At 43.9% G+C, this 20092-nt stretch overlaps 1 protein-coding gene across 1 annotated transcript in view; it reads left to right on the plus strand.

Annotated features, from left to right (window-relative positions):
• The window catches only part of LOC144890842 (A disintegrin and metalloproteinase with thrombospondin motifs 19-like), a 184838-nt gene that overhangs the window by 52993 nt on the left and 111753 nt on the right, over window positions 1–20092 (plus strand). The window contains exons 2-3 of the mRNA XM_078772701.1: window positions 1122–1249; window positions 2355–2475. Of these exons, the coding sequence (XP_078628827.1) occupies window positions 1122–1249; window positions 2355–2475 (249 nt within the window). The remainder of the gene's footprint in view (window positions 1–1121; window positions 1250–2354; window positions 2476–20092) is intronic.

Below are 20092 nucleotides of genomic sequence, written 5' to 3' on the forward strand. Positions count from 1 at the left end.
TCTGGTGTCAGATATAGGGATGGGATCATTATGCCTGCATTATTCTCAATGGAGATGTCTCAACTTGGTCTTTATAGATGAAAACTCTTGTCCACACTGTGCACATTTCTGCACTTCAAGAGTACAACATCGCTTACATTGACGAGCCTAGATTATCTCGACTTAAATCTATTTGAGCATAATTAGGACATCCACTGGAAGTGTTGGCACCAAGTCTACCTCTTTGTTCACCGTCGTCATCAACTAAAGGTTGCCCTAATCAAAGAATGCGCAACATCGCACTGCAAAAGCGGGATTGTCTAATTCGATGGGAAACAAGAATCGTGCTTGTATTGCGGTCACTGATATTATCACATGCATTGTTGGTGTTATTTCCTGGTACTCATTTTGCTGACCTCGGAAGGATAACAGGCTGAGTCAACCCACCTGGTGGTATTTCAACAGCACGACAGTCGACAGGGGCTCAAGACCCCAAGATCTCAAGCCAGCCACAATAACCGTTAAGCCGACACCAGGCTTATCACATGCATTGTCGAAGCCTTTTTTGCCAATGCAAATTTGTCTGTGATCATTTGTAGACTGGTGTCATTGGCAATTTGCATTCTCATTTCAGCCAGCCATGTTGTTTTTTCACATTACGACTTAACTTTGGCTTCTAACGACATCATGTTTGTTTGTTGGGAATGCAGCTGAATGTGCTAGTTATTTTCAAGCTGAATATGAACATTAGTGAACATGCAATATAGAGAATACAAGCTTCAACTTTTGTTGCTAAGTTTTTGTAAGAGCCAGGATGCCAGGATAATGAAAAAAGCTGTAAAGATTGTTTGATCAGGCAATTTCCTGGGGATAAGTTGGAGAATTATAAAATGTTCAATATATGCACTCATGAAGTAAAATTCATTTAAATTAATTTGGGACATTGAGCTGGGAGGCCCAAGACGGCCTTTGTTTCACTCCTTCTCCCATTCATATACATCGGAGTCTCTGACTGCCTCTTTTATCTGCTGTCTGAGAATGATAAATGGGCTTCATTTCTGCATGGCTGATCTTCGATTAACGTGTTTACTGTCTGGAAGGTTGATCTTTAATAAACATGCTGACTGTCTGGTGGGTTTCAGACAGACCTTGTGCCTTATTCTGCACCAATGGGAGCAAGGATGGAGCTGTGCAGGTGGCAAAGACCATCTTGGATGGAACACCATGTGCCTTCCCCAAAACAGATGTCTGTTACCACGGCTTGTGTCAGGTTTGCATCTCAAGGATGAAAATGATTTTTCTTCATTCTGCAAAACAAAAGGCGCAATATTGTTGTAGGCACTGGACAAAAACACTTTTTAACGTTTTAACACAAATAAATGCATGCAGGTAGAGTTAAATAGTAGCTTTGCATTGACATTCCTGAGCTGTGCTTCATCTTGTAGGTAACAACCTGCGCTAAACAGAATTTATGGAAAGATCATGGATTTGTGCTGCTAAAGTCCCACTGATGTAATTATTTTCACTCAGATAGTTGTCCTTTACAAACAATGAAAAAGGATTAGGTTAAGTTGTTCTTGAGAGTTTGTAATCTCTCAGGTGATCAGTCTCATTGCCAACTACACAACATATATCAGGAATAAACAGCTTCGATCTCACTTCGCTCTGCCTCGGCTGGATAGTCCCAATCGCCATGGCATAATTTTTACACAACCATCAATTTCTAGTGGATGTTGTGAAAAGGTCCTCAGAGTTGGATCCTCACAAAAAATGCAAAATGCAAACTTTTCTTTTTTCAAAATACAAGTGTATAATTAGTAGGAATAAAGAGCTAGTCTTACTCATCAATAAGGCTCATCAATAATTACTCATCAATAAGGCTCTTACTCATCAACTCATCAATATTCCTACATGAACAGGAAGGACAATTGATTAAATAAACAGAACATTGTGGTATTATAAGGTATTTTAACCACCGTGGTAAGCAAGGAGAAGCTGATGTTTCGGACATTAAGGCTTAATCAGATAAAATAGCTCTTTTGCTCTGATGAGGGGGTTAAGACTCCAAATATCAGCCTCTCCTGATGTACCATGGTGATTGGCATATCTCAATGAACATCCTGTTGATTTTCTGATCCAGTAGGTAAGAACTTTTTTTTCTTCGTGTCAAAAGTTACTTCTTGTAAGGTGTTTATGGCATTGTTTATTTGAGGATCTTTTTTTTTAAATCTTAATTCAAATGCTGGGCATACGTTTCCTTTCAGAATATTCATATTTAGGAATGTTCTAAAATGATTGCTTCTAGATATTGGAATTTGATCGATCATGCTTTTTGTTTGCATTTTAACCCCGGAATTATCTGCACCATTTTCTAGATAGTTGGCTGTGATGGCATTGTCGGTTCTTCAGCAAAGGAAGATCGCTGCGGTACGTGTGGAGGAGAGGGCTTGTGGTGTAAGGTTGTAAAAGGTATCTTCAACCACGACAGAAGCTCAGGTATGAATTTTCAGGCTACACAGCTGATAATCCCATGGTATTTTACGAGATGGCTCCCAGCTCAGATACAAGTAATCCACCGTCTCTCTGAACTTTATGCTGTTTCAAGGAAAGGGATACAATGTTCCACAGGGACTTAGCATGGCTTTGGCAAATCCAAAATCCTCTGGATCAAATGCATTCCTACACTTTGACATGCACTAAAACATGTTGCTTATCTGTACCAATCAATACTTTTTTTGGTTAGCTTTGAGTTTTTATTATTTACTGACATGATATTTTGAGAATTAAATTGATTTTTTTGTCTGCCTTCTCTTATAAATTATGAATATTCATTCAGTCACAACCATTGCAGCTTTGTTTACAACTTACGAATTGCCTTTCCTCATTGGGCTGTTATATGCCGGTTTCAGAAGGTGGAACAGAGCCCTCCCAGGAAGTATCCACCTTTGTCCGTATATATGTGCGTGTATAGTGTGTGTGTGTGTGTGTGTGTGTGTGTGTGTGTGTGTGTGTGTGTGTGTGTGTGTGTGTGTGTGTGTGTGTGTGTGTGTGTGTGTGTGTGTGTGTGTGTGTGTGTGTGTGTGTGTGTGTGTGTGTGTGTGTGTGTGTGTGTGTGTGTGTGTGTGTGTGTGTGTGTGTGTGTGTGTGTGTGTGTGTGTGTGTGTGTGTGTGTGTGTGTGTGTGTGTGTGTGTGTGTGTGTGTGTGTGTGTGTGTGTGTGTGTGTGTGTCAAAAGTTATAAATATGTATTCCAGCTCAGTTGCAGTCTGTGAAATACACAGAACATCCACTGCTTAAACCAGTGCTAGCTGACACTGCTAATCTCAGCATCAGTCATCCCATATGACTTCCAGCCTAATCCTTGAGGAAAACAATCAATCTACAGACGTGTTTTGACTCCCTGATTCAGATATATAGTATTTCTTCCCGGCTTCAATTTAGGGATCTTACAAACTGCCAGTGAGTAGCTAAGCCGGGTGGATGTACGTGTGACAGGCACCCCCTGTTGTTCACAATCTTTGCAGCAACTGCAGGTGTGGCATAGTTGTTCATGGTCACTATTTCAGTTAAGAGTTATTTGTTGTATCTACTCCCTCGCGGGATGGTCTGTCAGCTCATCTCCTGGAGGAGAGCGGGAGGGGAGTCCAGGGGATAGGAGGGAAGTGGGGAATATATTTTGCACATTGTTCTGCAAATGCTGATAGTATGATGATGCATTCTGTCCTGTGTGCTTTAATGTGTGCATTTTTGTATGACCACACATGATATTTGGCATTAGGGCCAATGTGCATGTATAATAGTTTAACAAGCTTTGTTTCTGCTTGCATATTTGCATATTTTTTCTACTATTTCAAAAGTGAATGTTGAGCTTTTCAAATTCAGCACGGGAAACGGCCTTCGTAAATGGGAGACAGACTAACGCATAGACAGATAGCATGGTCCACAATCAATAATTGATGACCTCCTTCCAAGGAACTTCAACACAGAATGAGACCATTTGGCCCATCAGCATGCACAATGGTTTCTAACCTATGTCTGTTTTTTATACAGAGTCGAGGTTCATGCAACAGCTATAGAACAGTGAATGGATCAGGTCGCAACAAGATAAAAGGAACAGTCAAGAGAGGGGGAACAATGTAGTTGAAGGACAAAATAGAGGAGGACTTCGACAAAAAATGGGGTGGGGAGGAATGGGGTGGACAGGATGGATACAGGAATAAAACTTCTTCAGACTCTCACCTTCCTTCCACTCTCACCTTCCTTCCTTTCTTTCTTTTTTCTCCCCCCCCCCCCCCTCTCCCTCTCAATGTCTCCCTCTCCCCCCCTGCTGGCCGTTTGTGTGTTGGGCGTGGCAAGATGGCAGCTGTGCATGTGTGGTGGGGTGCGAGCTGCTCTGACTTTCGATCTTTCTACCCCCCCCCCCCCCTTTTTTTGGTCATTGTTCTCACCTTTCCTTTCCATTTTTGTTTATTTTCACATTGTGTATTCTCTGTCTCCCCCCACCACTCCATTTTCATCAAACCCGGTACCATGACCCTCGTCCTCCCTTCCCATTTTCCCTCTCCCCCACCCCCACCTCCATGCCCGCTCTCCCTGCTTGGTCTTCCCTTCCTCCAACCGTTCGAGAGACAGAGACAGACACAGAGACAGAGACAGAGAGAGAGCCCACGCCTTTCGGTGAGATCGAGGGGTGAGTCCATCGGCACTCTGACCCTCGCGATAGTTTCGCACGTGCTGGTGTATGCCGAGTAGAGCTTTTCCCTTTTTCCCCCCTACTGGTACAGAAAGCTGTACCCCTACCCCTCCACCATCCCCAAATCCATCTCGGCTTCGGCCGAGGGTTTTCCGATCGTCGTAATGCCGGCACGTTCCCGCTACGCTGCCTTCGAGGGCGTGGAAACATGGCGTGGATTTGCGTTCCCCCTAACGAGGTCACCGTGGAAGACATCGTCATTGCAGTGGGTAACATAATCGGGCTCGAGAAAATCTGTGCAGCTTCACGGGTGAACAAACGCCTGGTAATATTCGTAGCTGAAGAGCAGCTGGTGCATGAAATTGTGGCGACCGGTTTGTCTTCTAAGAATTAACATTTTGCCCTGGTCTCCCCACTGGACACCCAACGGTGAAAGTCTTGATATCAAATTGTCCCCCATTCCTGAAAAACGATTTAATTTTAAAAGAGCTTTCTCGGTATGGTACAGTGGTGTCGGAGATCACGATGTTATCTCTGGGATGTCGCAACGAGCAGGCTAAACACATCATGTCCTTTCGGCGGCAGGTGTACATTGTGTTTCCTGCATCCAATGTGGACATGGTGCTCAACGCGGTATTTACGTTTCGTGTGGATAATCACGAGTACCAGGTATATGCGTCCACGGAAACGTTAAAATGGTTTGGCTGTGGGAACTTTGGGCATCTAAAACGGTTTTGTCCACAAATTGCCCCCGCAGTGGCCGAGCAGACAACACCCCCTGATACTGACAGAAAACGTACCATCGACATCGATAACATCCGAAAAAGAAAACGTTTGGGATGGTTTTACACTCGTCTCCTCTTTGAGAAAGAGGAAAACACCTCGGAATGTCCCTCCACCCCGTAAGGAAAAGGTGGTGTTAGACTCCGATGCATTGGACTCAGTACCACCTGATAAAACATCGATGAGTAATCGATATGAAGTATTGCTAAATGTGAATGCAGATCCTCTGCCTGCTGCCGATATGGACCCTCAGCCTAATGTGATGGAGTTGCATGCGCTACCTCCAGATGAGGTTGGAGTGCAAACTACGTTAAATCCTTGTGTGGATTATGACAAGTCGGGTCGAGATTCGACTGGGGGGTAAAAAGAGCAAATTTCGACCCCTCAGTGTTTCAACGCACCTGCCGGCGATCTTTCAAATCAAATAGTCGTTGTACCGGCTAATTTAGAAAATTTACCTGAGCACAATGATTGTCCCGAGGAAGAACCTCAAATTGTGCAGCAGGTTGCAGAATCGCCCCTCCACCCCACATTACCCAGGGTTCTGGTGGAACATCTCCCTCAACCTGTTCCTACAGAAACAGGGCAGGATGACACCTGCACACCACAGAGTATTCTGGCGTCTCAAGTGCCAGGGGTCCCAGATAGTGCTTCTGACATGTCTGGGGAGGAATCCTATGACATTGAGGAATTCCCCACATACAGTGATTCCAACGTCTTACCATCGCAAATGGTGAAGTTTCTGAACCAGACTTTTACAAAAAGTTATATTGAAATAAAAGATGATTTTCCTGATCTACATGGGTTTATTGAAACGCAAGGTGTATTATTCACCGACCCAGTGACCACAATTTCACAGAACCCAATGCAGTAGGCTTAAGAAACACATTGTTAAGGCAAAAAACGAACGAAAAGGATGATACGCATATTTCCCTTTCCTTACCTCTTTTACATCTCTATGACTATTTTTGGTAGCCTCAATATAAATGGTGGTGCGAGCAAGCCTAGGATGATCCAAGTGGTCAACCTTGTAAGCGCTGGGGTTCTTAACCTGGGGTATCCATACCCCTTGGGGGTATGGGGACCAAAATCTGGGGTATGGGACTCGTAATAAATTATAATAATAAATTGTAATAAATTCAATGAAATATCAACTTTAAATATATAATAAATATATATTTAAATATAATCTCTGTGTATCTCTGTGAAACAGGTTTCTCTGCATTAATGAACCTGAAATCAAAGTGGAGAAATCGACTTGATGTGTCCGATGATATGCGAGTGGCGTTGTCACGAACTGTGCCCCGATTCCCTATTCTGATTTCACGAAAACAGCAGCAACAATCTCACTAGATTAGTAAAAGGGCTTGCATAAAACTTGCATGTTTTAGTTTAGTTTAGTTTGTTTTGTTTCTTTGTTAACAAGCAAAGAAATAAATAGGGATAAAATCCTAATGATTTTCTTTCCTGTTGTGTTCCTAATTATCCATATGTAAAACTAAGCTATTGAGACATTTTGAAGTCACACTGGAACCTAATGGGACTGGTAATCAGGTGCGGATCCCCGAACTTGGCCCATTTTCTGGGTAATAAGTTACCAATTTTCATCCAAAAAATTAGGCAATTAAAGTAAAAACACCCCTCAGAATGCACCACAGAGCACCGAGAAATTAAAAAAAATTCTAGGGGGACATGCCCCGAGCTATGCGAACCTTCGGTGCGCCTTGGTCAGTCAACAGTCTGGCAAAGGGGGTATGGGGACATTGTGGGCAATCCGTTGGGGGTCTTGACAGGGAAAAATGTTAAGAACCCCCTGTTGTAAGGCAAAGGAAACTATAGACAATTAAAGTAAAATAGGCATGTGGCTTTCTTACAAGAAACCCACTCGACTCCATCGTCTCACGCTATATGGAATTTAATGATGAAAAAGGCCGGCTACTTTAGCGATTCAACCTCTCGTACAGCAGGAGTTGCCTTTCTCATTAATCCCCATTTTTGCCCGCTCCAACTCTCATTTCAGGAAATATTCCCAGGTCACTCAGCTTCACTGGATTTTGTTGATGGAGACATAAATTTTACTTTAATAAATGTCTATGCCCCTTCAAAGGGCACAGACCGACGAACCTTCTATGACAGGTTACGACTCCACATGATGCAGCTAGACTTGCAGAAGTGCATTATAACAAGTCATGAGACAACGATGGTTCACGAGCGAACGGTATTCAATGACAACGGTCAAAACCGACATTGAAAATATATAAATAGGAATGTATTATCTGTTATGAGACTAGTTAGCTACACAATACCGAAAATTCGGTTCGATTCCGACAACTTTGAAAATTTGACCTTTGTCAAAGGTCGAAGATTCTTGAAATTTGTTGGAAAACTTGTATTTCATGATGTATGTGATAATATAAAAACATGTACGACATTTCACCCTATCAGGAAGCGAACAATGTAATAAAACCATCAAAAATCGACTTTTCTAAATTTCGTGACCTTGTGACCTTGCGGCGAAAATGAAAAATCGAGCTCCGTGGGGCTAGACACATGACATTGGCCAAACCAAATACCGAAACCCCTGCCAGATTCCACCAAACCCATCGGAGAAGATGTAGCTTGAACTCGATTACCCCCTAAAAAGACATGTTTTTCGGGCGCGGCTCTGCCTACAATGGGCGCAATATGCCCACTCGAGGCAGGACACAACTAGATCATGATATAAACCTCCCAACCAAGTTTCATCAAGATCGGATGATATCATCAGGTAGTTATGCTGCGGACAGGCAGACACACACACAGACAGCCGCACACACATGACGAATATAGTGGTCACTTGATAACTCGTGAACCAATAGGCGGTGATTTTAATTGCACCCTGCAACCTGTGTGATTGGAATGGCGCAGAACCTCAACCCAGACCAGCCAGACTGTCATCTAAAATAATAAGAGATTTTGGTTTTCAAGATATCTGGCGGATACAAAATTCAGGCACCCATCAATTTACCTGGTGGAAGCTTGCCAATAATCAAGTGACCCTTGCCAGGCTTGATAGATTTTATATAAATTTGCCATTTACGAACCTCTCCCTCGCCACTGAAATTTCCCCGTCTGGTTTCTCCGACCATCACCTCATGACCATGAGTTACCGTGTAGGGTTATCTCCAAATCACCACTCTTTTTGGAAACTAAACATTTCCCCATTAGATAACCCCTCCTTTAGGAATGCTTTTGAGAGGGTGTGGTCCAATCAATCTGAGAGGCTCCAAATCCCGTTTTAAGGACCAGCGATTGTGGTGGGACAACACAAAGGTACAAATTAGAAGTTTCTGTCAGCAGTTTTGTTTTCTAAACACACAGGTAGAACACAGAATGAAAGTGGAGCTGGAGAAGGAGATTCTCCAGATCCAAACAAATTAAAAAACCCATCCTATCCCCCAAAATAAACTAAGACTATGTGAGAAGAAGTCTCTTCTTAATAATATAATTTCTAATCAAACCCAAGGAGTGCTAACGAGACCGCTTTCAGCACCTTTACCTCCTGGATTCTCCAACCCTGTTTTTCTTTGATTTTGAAACAAAATTTCCTCATCCCCAAATTACTGCTTTGAAACGTCCTGATAATTCAATCATGACCAACCCTGCAGCAACTAAGAAGGATGCAAGACTCTTCCTCTCCACACTTGACCAGGCAACAGATGTCGATGCAGAACTTGTTTGATGGTGTCGGTACACTAACTCCAAAGCAAAGAACAGATTTGGAGTCACCGCTCACGCTTGAGGAACTTTCTGTTGCCCTTAACCGTTTGAGTACGGGATTTTCTTTTGATAAATAACACCCTTGCTGGTGAGGGTTCGTTTTTTCGCAGCTCCACACGCTCTCCATCGAAATCGAAGTTAAGTAATTGTTCCCATTTGTATTTTCGTTATAACTGTATTTCTTTTATGGTGTATGTACGTATATTGTCCCAACAAAGATTTTCGGTGCAAATCTTTCATACCTGTATTGAAAATCGTGTTAATTCGTGTCGTCTTGAGGCCTTGTACAGTGAACACTGTACAACCTTGAGGCTTTGTTTTTCTCTCAGCGCCTGTCGTTTGTGATCCAATAACTTTCGTTCTCTGTTTTCGCAGTCTTTCCACCCCAAAGCCTACTTCCTTATGTAAATCTCAACTCAAAAAAACAAAAAAAAAAGACATTACCTTCTCTGTGCTCATTCGTTTATTCATTCTTATTCGTTCGTTCGTTCTTCGACCACGTGTTTCTCCCCCATTTCCCCAGATAGATTGTCAAATTTCAACTCGTTATTTTATCGTCCATGCGATATTGTTTGATTATAGTTAGTTTTGGTTTGAATTTCCTGTAACTCGTAATTAATTAATCGTGTTCTGCTCCTCGTGTGTGGCCTTGTAGTTGTACCCCGTCGGTGTTTTGTTAACTTAAGCGTGTTTTGCTTGGCTCTTGGTTTTTTCCCTTCTAACCCGAACATAATACTGTCTAACGTTCTAAATCCCCACCCCCCCCCCCCCCCCCAAAAAAAACAAAAAAATTTATTTTCTTTTCTCCACGTGTACTGTTGTCTCATCCTGTATTTTCTGTCCAGGTGTGCTGTTCGCCCCACCCCCATTATCTCCTTGCCATCCACCGTTTGCCCTGTTCACGTGACTCGTGGTGGTCCCTCTCGGCTCTCCCCCCGTTGGTATTTTTGTGCATATAAGATTGTTCATAGTTCTGTTTAAATATTATTTAAATATGTTTAACCTTTCCCCTTCTGTGTTTTATTCAGTGGTATATTACAACACGCTGTTTTTCTTCCTATTTAAAAGGTTTTTCTCAATTTCCTCTCCAACTCATTCCACTTCAAAAAAAAGAAATTCAATATCTTATACGTCTCCCTCACTACATGGTCTAAATTCACATTCATTCCATCCCTCCTCCATCGTTCTGAATCGGATTGCTAACTTGAAAATCACAACAAACCCAATTTGTTATCAATGTTCGTCTTTCATTAATCATCCACTTTCTAAACTCCCCTCTTGCCCCTCCCATCCAAATCCCCCCCCTTGCACCTACACTCCGAAACTTCCCCCTTGCCCCTCCACTCTTAAACTCCCCCCTTGCCCCTCCACTCCTGAACTCCCCCCTTGCCCTTCCCCTCCTAAACTCCCCCTTTGCCCCTCCCCTCCTAATCCCCCCCCTTGCCCCTCCACTCCTGATCTCCCCCCTTGCCCCTTCCCTCCAAAACTCCCCCCTTGCCCCTCCCCTCCTAAACCCCCCCCTCACTCCTCCCCTTCAAAACTCCCCCCCAATCCCTCCCATTCAATTCTCCCCCCATACCATTCCTCTCCAATTCTCTCTCCTCCCCCCTCCTCCTCCAAGCTGCCTCCTCCCCACTTCATCTCCCTTCTATCTCATACCTCCACCCCCCCAAACCTTCTACTTTCCTCTGCCCCCCCTCAAACAACCCCTCACTGTGCCGCATCCCTTCACCATCAAACCTTTCATCCTCCTCATCCTTCCCTTTCTTGGAACTCTTCTGCAACATCTGAAACACTATCAACTGCTCTCCCTACCTCCCCCTCTCATCCTTCATCTTACCCTACTCCTCCCCTCCCCTGTCCTGTACCCGATGCTCCCCCTCTCTCTTCATTAACGGTATGGACCTCAAACATCCGGGGCCTTCGCTCAAACCTGACTGATCTCTCCATACAGGTTGCTTCTGACAATCCAGACTTGATCTGCTTAACAGAGACTTTCCTCCTTCAAGATGTCTCTGATTCCTTAATATCTCTTCCTGGTTACTCCCTCCTCCGGTATGATAGACCTGAGCCTCGGCCTGGTGGTGGGGTGGCTATCTTTGTCAAAAACTCTCTTCCTCACTCTCCTTGCACTGCTCTCTTTCCTCCTCACCCGCAGGAGTACCTCTGGTTACGGCTTCCTCTCCGCTCCCACCTTTTGTTCATATGTGTTCTGTACCGTCCCCCAAACAGTGATGACTCCATCTACATTTCAATGTCTGACAACATGGACCAACTTCTATCCACTCATCCCAACTCTCTCTTCCTCATATGTGGTGACTTCAACTGTCATCATGCCACCTGGTTGGGTGTGGGTTCCTCTCTCACCAGTCATGGCACCTCAGCAAAGGACTTCTGTGACTCACTGGGATTGACACAATCTGTCAATTTCCCGACCCGGATCTCAGCCAATGGAGTATCTTCTCTTCTAGACTTGGTTATGACAAACTTCCCTGCTAATGTCTGCTGCTCTTCTTCTGCTCCAATCGGTTCTTCTGATCATGTGCTTGTCAAAGTGGACATCTCTCTGGCCATTCTCAGAGAGCCTCCTCAGCGTCGACGAGTCTGGCATTTCACTCAGGCCGACTGGGACGGTCTTCAAGCAGCCATCAATCGTCTGGATTGGTCTCCCATCTCCACTGCCTCTGACATCAATTCTTCCTGGGAATTCTTCCAAAGCAAACTGATCTCTGTCATGCACAGATTTATCCCATCTCGCCTTCAATTGTCTTACCCTTCCTCCCGTCCATGGTACACTGAATCTTGTGGTGAGGCAGTTGCCCTGAAACAACTTGCCTTTGCCTCTTGGAAGGCTAATCCAACTGAAGGAAATCTCAGTTCCTTCCACCAAGCTCGGAACAAGTGTGTGTCTACCCTCAGGAGTGCCAGGAAGCACTATCTCTCCTCACTCAAGAATGAACTCTCAAACCTGTCTCCTTCCTCCAAATCCTGGTGGCGTCTGGTCAAATCCGTTTCTGGTGTTTGTTCCCCCTCCATCCCCTCCCTTACCTCAAATGGCCACACAGTTGACATCGCACGTGACAAAGCCGAATGCCTCAACTCTGTGTTCGCCTCGAAATCCTTAGTCCCAAACCCATCTCTCTCTGTTCCCACCTTTCCCAGTCGAACCCAACTGCTCCTGGACTCTGTGTCCTTCTCTCCTGACAAGGTGGAGGAGTTTTTGTCAAACCTCGACTCTGATTCTGCAACTGGACCAGACGGCATCAGCCCATGGGTCCTAAAATCCTGCTCTGCCGCTCTATCTCACCCTCTCTCTGTTCTTTTCACCCTATCTTTTGCTCAAGGTCATCTGCCAGCATCCTGGAAATCAGCTAACATTACCGCTTTACACAAAAAGGTGCAAAAACAGATCCTTGCAACTACAGACCAATCAGCCTGCTACCAATTATCAGCAAAGTCATGGAATCCATCATTGCTTCGGATATGAAATCTTTCCTCTTCTCCAATGGCTTGATCTCTGATCATCAATTTGGTTTCAGACCAGGTCACTCTACTCTGGACATGCTGCTTCTGCTGTCTCAACAATGGATGGAGGTCCTCAATGCCAAACAGGAAATCAGAGCTGTCTCCCTTGACATATCACGGGCCTTTGATACGGTCTGGCACCCAGCTCTGCTCACCAAACTCTCCTCCTATGGTATCCATGGAAATCTCCATGCATGGCTTGCGGACTTCCTCTCTGGTCGTAGTCAACGTGTGGCCCTGAATGGATTTCTCTCATCTCCCCTTCCTGTTCAGGCTGGAGTTCCCCAAGGAAGTGTGCTGGGCCCTGTGCTTTTTCTGGTCTTTATCAATGATCTCTCCGACTCTCTGGAAAATCCTCTCTATCTCTTTGCTGATGACTCCACTCTCTGCCGCTCCATTCCTCTTCCCTCAGATCGGCAGTCTGCAGCCTCCTCACTCTCTGAAGACCTGGACAAAATCACAGACTGGTCAAACAAGTGGAACATGTCTTTCAATCCTGACAAATCTCACTCTCTTACTATGTCTCTCCGAAAAGATCGACTGGACAACCCTCCCATCTACTTTCTCAACAATCCTCTCCAAGAAGTTCTGTCACTCAAGCTTTTGGGTCTCACTATCTGCCATGATCTTTCTTGGGAAAACCACATTTCCAAGCTGGCCTCCAAAGCCAGTCGCCGACTGGGCATCCTCCGTCGTGCGAAGTCCTTCCTCGGCACACCTGAGCTCCTCACCACATACAAGGCTTTCATCCGCAGCTCAATGGAATACTGTTCTCCCCTATGGGCTGGTGCTCCTGCCTCACACCTGGCTCGGCTTCACGCTGTTGAATCCAAAGCTTTCAAAATCATTGGAATCTCCCGCGATGAAGCTATCTCTGAGGGCCTTTCACTCACTCACCGCAGGCAGGTAGGTGGCCTTTCTGTCTTCTACCGACTCCTCTCCGGCCTTGCTCCCCCAGCTCTCTCTGTGCTCTGTCCCCCAAATATTCCTACAGGTCGCACAAGATCTGCCAGCAACCCTCTGATGGTTAAACTGCCGAAATCTCGGATCTCTGCTCACCTTCACTCTTTCATTCCTCTTTTCTCCCGCCTGTGGAACAAACTCCCACACTCCCTTCAATCCCTCTCCTCCCTCCAGGTTTTTAAAACAGCTGTTCACCACCATCTCTTATCTTCCCCCATCCATAACCTTGATCTTTTCTACCCCCACTAATTCACCCCAGATCCACCTTGTTTGAAATTCCAACTTCTTTCCTGGAAATCCTGGCAGTGTCCATATGTTTATACCTCTCCCACCCCCCCCCCCCCTTCACATGCCTCCCCCCCTTCACATGCCTCCCCCCCAAAGCCCTCTCCCTCCCACAGATCTCTCGATGTCTCCATGTCTCTCGGTCCCTGCTCTCAAATGTTGTGTTTGTGTCCTTCCCCCTCTCTCCCCATCTTGTCTACCACTCCCGATGTTATTTGTTTTATGTGTCTGTTTGTCTTTTCTGTGTGATTAATGTTCGCTCTTTCACGAGCCTCGATCTTGTATACAAAAAAAAAAAAAAAAAAAAAAAAAAAAAAAAACCCCGGTACGGGATTAATTTGGCATTTTGGTACGGGAATGCAACCACGTACTGACGATCTATTTATAGGTATAGTCAATGACGTGTAGTAACGTCATCCATACACAAAACTTTTTCGCAGGTTGCGGCACTGGACGTCATCCATACTCAAAGGGTTAAAAGCCTAGACAGAGGGAAATCACCTGGCCTGGATGGTCTGCCAGTGGAGTTATTCGAGAAATTTTTGGACTTGATTGGATCTGAATTGCTTCTGGTTTTCCTGGAGAGTTTGAAGAAGGGTGAACTTCCACTGAGCTGCAGGAGAGCCGTGCTTACTTTCTTTCCTAAAAAAAGGAAATTCATTGCTCATATCACAGTGGAGGCCAGTGTCCTTATTGTGTACGGACTATAAAATTTTCTCAAAGGCTTTGGCCTTGCGTCTCGTCTCACCCCTACTAGGAGACATACGCATGGACCAGACTTATTGTGTTCCTGGTCGCAATATTCAGGATAATATCTCTGTTGTCCGAGATGTCATTGAAATCTGTGAGACTAATTATGAAAGTTGTGGCTTGATCTTCCTCGACCAGGAGAAAGCTTTAGACAGTGTTTCTCATACATATATTTTTGAAGTGCTAAAATGTTTTGGTTTTGGACCTCTCTTTCTATCCCACATACAATTATGTTATTCAAACATATCGGCTATTTTAAAGATAAACAATGAACTTGAACCTCCCTTTTGTGTTGGGAGAGGTGTAAGGCAGGGCTGCCCGCTGTCAGGTAATTTTGTATGCTTTATCCCTTGAGCCCCTCTTAAATACCTTTCGGAAGTCCTTGTCTGGTGTTACTATTGGAACCCACCCCTTAAAAAGCATTGCTTATGCAGATGACATCTGTGTCTGCATCAGTCATTCAGAAGACGTTGGTTTGCTGATGAGTGCATTGGATCTCTTCAGCAGGGCATCATTGGCCAAGATAAATTGGACAAAAACAGAAGCGCTGTGGCTTCAACCCTCTACCTATCCCCTACCTGCCCCCCTATTTCCTCTCCCTCCTCCTCTCCCTGCCAATCTTTTGTGGAGAAGAGATGGGATTAAGTTCCTAGGGGTGTTTCTTGGCCCTGGAAATTTTGTGAGGCATAACTGGGAAGGCTTGTTGGCACACATTGAAGTACTGTTACTGAAATGTAAGAACTTGCTCTGCCATCTGTCCTACCGAGGTAGGGTACTAGTCATCAACAGTCTGGTCACCACTAAGTTATGGTACAAGGTTCTTTCCCTGCAGCCACCCAAAACTCTGGTGGAGGACATACAAAAATGCATCACCCATTTCTTCTGGTCGGGAAAGCATTGTCTGAGACCAGAGATTCTAAACCTACCAACTGCAGATGGTGACCAAGGGCTTGTCAATGTCAAGTGCCGCAGCATGGCTTTCCGCCTACGAACAACATGGCGCTTCTTGTTTGAACCATGTTTGGCTTGGAGACAGCTTACCAGCTGCATCTTACGTCAAGCGGGGAAGTTGGACCTTGCACAGGAGCTGTTCCTGATGTATTCGACCAAGATAGACCTATCGATGCTACCTGCCTTTCACCAAAGGCTACTGAATGCGTGGCAATCCTTTACCTGTCTCCGTGACCCCTCGACTTATGTTCGATCCATGTTCTTCAAAGAACAATTATTTCACAACTCTTCATTTGGTGAGTGTGTGAATGAAAGCACCTTCATTCAACAGTTTATAAATGCCTCAGTAACAAAAGTGTGTCATTTGAGAAACGCCACCAGACAGGTGGATAAGTGCTACTGCTCTGGTTTCGACGGTTGGCATTAGGTCGCGTTGCACAGTTGACAGCATTTTGAAAATGGTGCTTCACATCTACTGTGCTTCAAATGGCTAGGCAAGCAACCCTCCCATACCCACCTCTGAATCTTATCCACCCTTCCCCAATCTTTGTCTATCTGGTTCTCTTAGTTTGGAATCGATTAGTTTTGGCCGCTCTCTATCCTTTTCTGTGAGCAATCGAAAGACCCTGTATGTGCAATGCTTAAAAATCCTTTTTCCTTCGTTGTCCTCCACTGTACCCTGTAGATGGCCTGCAGTCCTGCCAAATACCCTCCCCTTTACCCTATTTGGTGGTGGTACTATAAACAGCATGTGCCAAAACATGTTGGGGATCTTCAATGGAGAATTGCTCATTGGATCCTACCTACAAATTCCCTAATTCACTGCTCCTCGCAAGCGATAAGTAAACAATGTTCATTTTGTGGACAAACTGAAACCTTGCCCCTTGCGCATGTATGCTGTGACTGGTTAAATCCTTTATTTGTTTTCTTTAAAATGTTACTTGCACGGGTTTCCTTTGTTTTTTATTTTCCTGCCTTTATTTTTGGCCCTAGTGGGTGTTTCAATTCCCCAACAACAATTTTAATTCATTTCTTTATTTTGCAAGCCAAGTTGGCGATATATAAGACCAGGAAATCAAAGATACGTAATGATTCTTAAAGTACAGATGTTTTGGAAATGTTTAAAGCTCTCTGTGTTTCAAGAATTAACCTGGAATTTTGTTCTTGTTCTGAGTTACAACTCTTCGAGAAGCAGTGGTGTGTAGGAAATGCATTTTGCAAAATAGCTGAGTAGAGGGTCAGTTAGTATTTACTATGTACAGTGCATTCAGAAAGTATTCAGACCCCTTCACTTTTTTCACATTTTGTTATGATGCAGCCTTATGCTGAAATCGTTTAAATTCATTTTTCCCGCATCAATCTACACTCAATACCCCATAATGACAAAGAGAAAACAGGATTTTAGAAAGTTTTGCAAATTTATTAAAAAGAAAAAACTGAAATATGACATTGACGTAAGTATTCACACCCTTTGCTGTGACGCTTCAAATTTAGCTCAGGTGGCTCCCATTTCTCTTGATCATCTTTGAGATGTTTCTACACCTTGATTGGAGTCCACCTGTGGTAAATTCAATTGATTGTACATGATTTGGAGAGGCACCACACTGTCTATATAAGGTCTCACAGCTGACAATGCATATCAGAGCAAAAACCAAACAATGAGGTCGAAGGAACTGCCTGCAGAGCTCAGACAGGATTGTGTCGAGGCAACAAGCCTCTCCTCAGTGAAAGACACATGAAAGCCCACTTGGAGTTTGCAAAAAAGCACCTAAAGGACTCTCAGACTTTGAGAAACAAGATTCTGTGGGCTTTCATGTGTCTTTCACTGAGGAGAGGCTTCCGTCTGGCCACTCTGCTATAAAGCTCAGATCGGTGGAGTGTTGCAGTGATGGTTGTCCTTCTGGAAGTTTCTCCCATCTCCACACAAGATCTCTGGAGCTCAGCCAGAGTGACCATCGGGTTCTTGGTCACCTCTCTTACCAAGGCCCTTTTCCCCCCGATTGCTCAGTTTGGCCGGGCGGCCAGTTCCAGGAAGAGTCCTGGTTGTTCCAAACTTCTTCCATTTAAGAATTATGAAGGCCACTGTGCTCTTGGGAACCTTCAATGCAGCAGAAATTTTTTTGTAGGCTTCCCCAGATCTGTGCCTCGACAGAATCCTGTCTCTGAGCTCTGCAGGCAGTTCCTTCGACCTCAACAACTCGTACATATGTGTGTGCCTTTCCAAATTATGTCCAATCAATTGAATTTACCATAGGTGGACTCCAATCAAGGTGCAGAAACATCTCAAAGATGACCAAGAGAAATGGGAGGCACCTGAGGTAAATTTCAAGTGTCATAGCAAAGGGTCTGAATACTTGTGTCAATGTGATATTTCAGTTTTTTCTTTTTAATAAATTTGCAAAACTTTCTAAAATCCTGTTTTCTCTTCGTCATTATGGGGTATTGAGTGTAGATCGATGAGGGGAAAAAATAAATTTAAACGATTTCAGCATAAGGCTGCAACATAACAAAATGTGAAAAAAGTTAAGGGGTCTGAATACTTTCTGAATGCACTGTGGTTGATTTCCTTAATACTTGCTTGTTTGCTTATATTTTGTTTATTTATCATGTAAAGGTAGGTGCAACTCTTGTGATCGTTTTCTTTGACTCATAATTTAGTATTTTAAAAATACTTTTGTAATAAAAGGACATAAAAAGTCAAAGTCTCTTCTCTCTCTTCTCTCCCGATCTCTCTTCTCTCCCTATCTCTCTTCTCTCCCTATCTCTCTTCTCTCCCTATCTCTCTTCTGTCTCTATCTCTCCCCTCTCTCTTCTCTCCCTTTCACTCCCCTCTCTGTCAATTTCCCATACTTCAAAACACACGTTTTCAAATTAAACAAGCGTTAAGCCTAGGTCCCCTGTCGGTGACGTGGTGAGTTGACAAAGTGGAAGACGCAAGGCGGCCATCTTGGATTTTGACGTGGCGACCCAATTTTCAATAGCGTTCTCCCTTATGCGTAGATACACCCACACACCAAATTAGAAGTTCGTTTATTTTTCAAGATATTTCGCTCACAAGGTTGACATATATATATGGTGGCGGCCATCTTGAATGTTGACGTGGCGACCCAATTTTCAATAGCGTTCTTCCTTATGCCTAGATGCACCCACACACCAGATTGGAACTTGGTACTTCGCTTATTTTTCAAGATATTCCGCTCACAATTTCAGACATACATGGCGGTGGCCATCTTGGATTTTGACGTGGCGACCCACTTTTCAATAGCGTTCTTCCTTATGCCTAGATATACCCACACACCAGATTAGAAGTTAGTAGTTCATTTATTTTTCAAGATATTCCGCTCAAGTTCAGACATGCATGGCGGTGGCCATCTTGGATTTTGACGTGGCGACCAAATTTTCAAGAGGGTTCTTCCATATGCCTAGTTGCACCCACACACCAAATTAGAATTCGGTCCTTCGCTTACGCACGCACATATATATGGTGGCGGCCATCTTGGATTTTGACGTGGCGACCCAATTTTCAATAGCCTTGTTCCTTATGCCTAGATACACCCACACACCAGATTAGAAGTTAGTAGTTCATTTATTTTTCAAGATATTCCACTCACAATGTTCAGACATACATGGCGGTGGCCATCTTGGATTTTGACGTGGCGACCTAATTTTCAATAGGGTTCTTCCATATGCCTAGTTGCACCCACACACCAAATTAGAATTCGGTCCTTCGCTTACGCACGCACGTCCGCACACACGGACGGAGGGGAAAACCATAGTCCCCCTTTCGCTCCGCGACGGGGGACAATTGTGCTCTTTGAAAATATTTTTGGAAATTATCATTACAAGTTGAATTTTCACATTCTCAATCCCTGATAATCATTGCTGTTTTATTTGGAAGATTTAGCTGTATGCTGTGTTTGCGACTGGGATTCAAGAACAGCTTTTCACATTGCGTTATATATATATATATGCCATTATTAAGTTGTAAATGCAAATTGAAGTGGAAATATCAAGACAGAGTGGCTGGGTAGACATCTGCCTCAAAATATTGCAAAATTCACAATTCCAGATGATGAGCCCATTTTATTCCTAATTCAGAATTAGAGACAAATCCTCATTTTAGTGCTCGGTGCTAAGTTGTCATGACTAATCTATTTGCCAGCCTGCAAAATTGCTTTACGCTGGCGATTTAGCAATCATCTATTAAAATAAATGTATTTATTCCATTAAAATTACAATAATTTCCTGTTAACAAATTTATTAGCGGATATCTGAGATTGCTCATTTTTGCTGTTTGAAATGAAATGAAATTATATCACAAAATTCTTGCTGTCAGTTTGTTTGGATTGCAGATAATGTGTACACATGTTGCCCCCCATCCCCTCTGCCATATTATGGACATTCT

Source organism: Myxine glutinosa, chromosome 2 (genome assembly GCF_964187855.1).
Source record: "Myxine glutinosa chromosome 2, kmMyxGlut1.1, whole genome shotgun sequence".
NCBI classification, from domain to species: Eukaryota; Metazoa; Chordata; class Myxini; order Myxiniformes; family Myxinidae; genus Myxine; species Myxine glutinosa.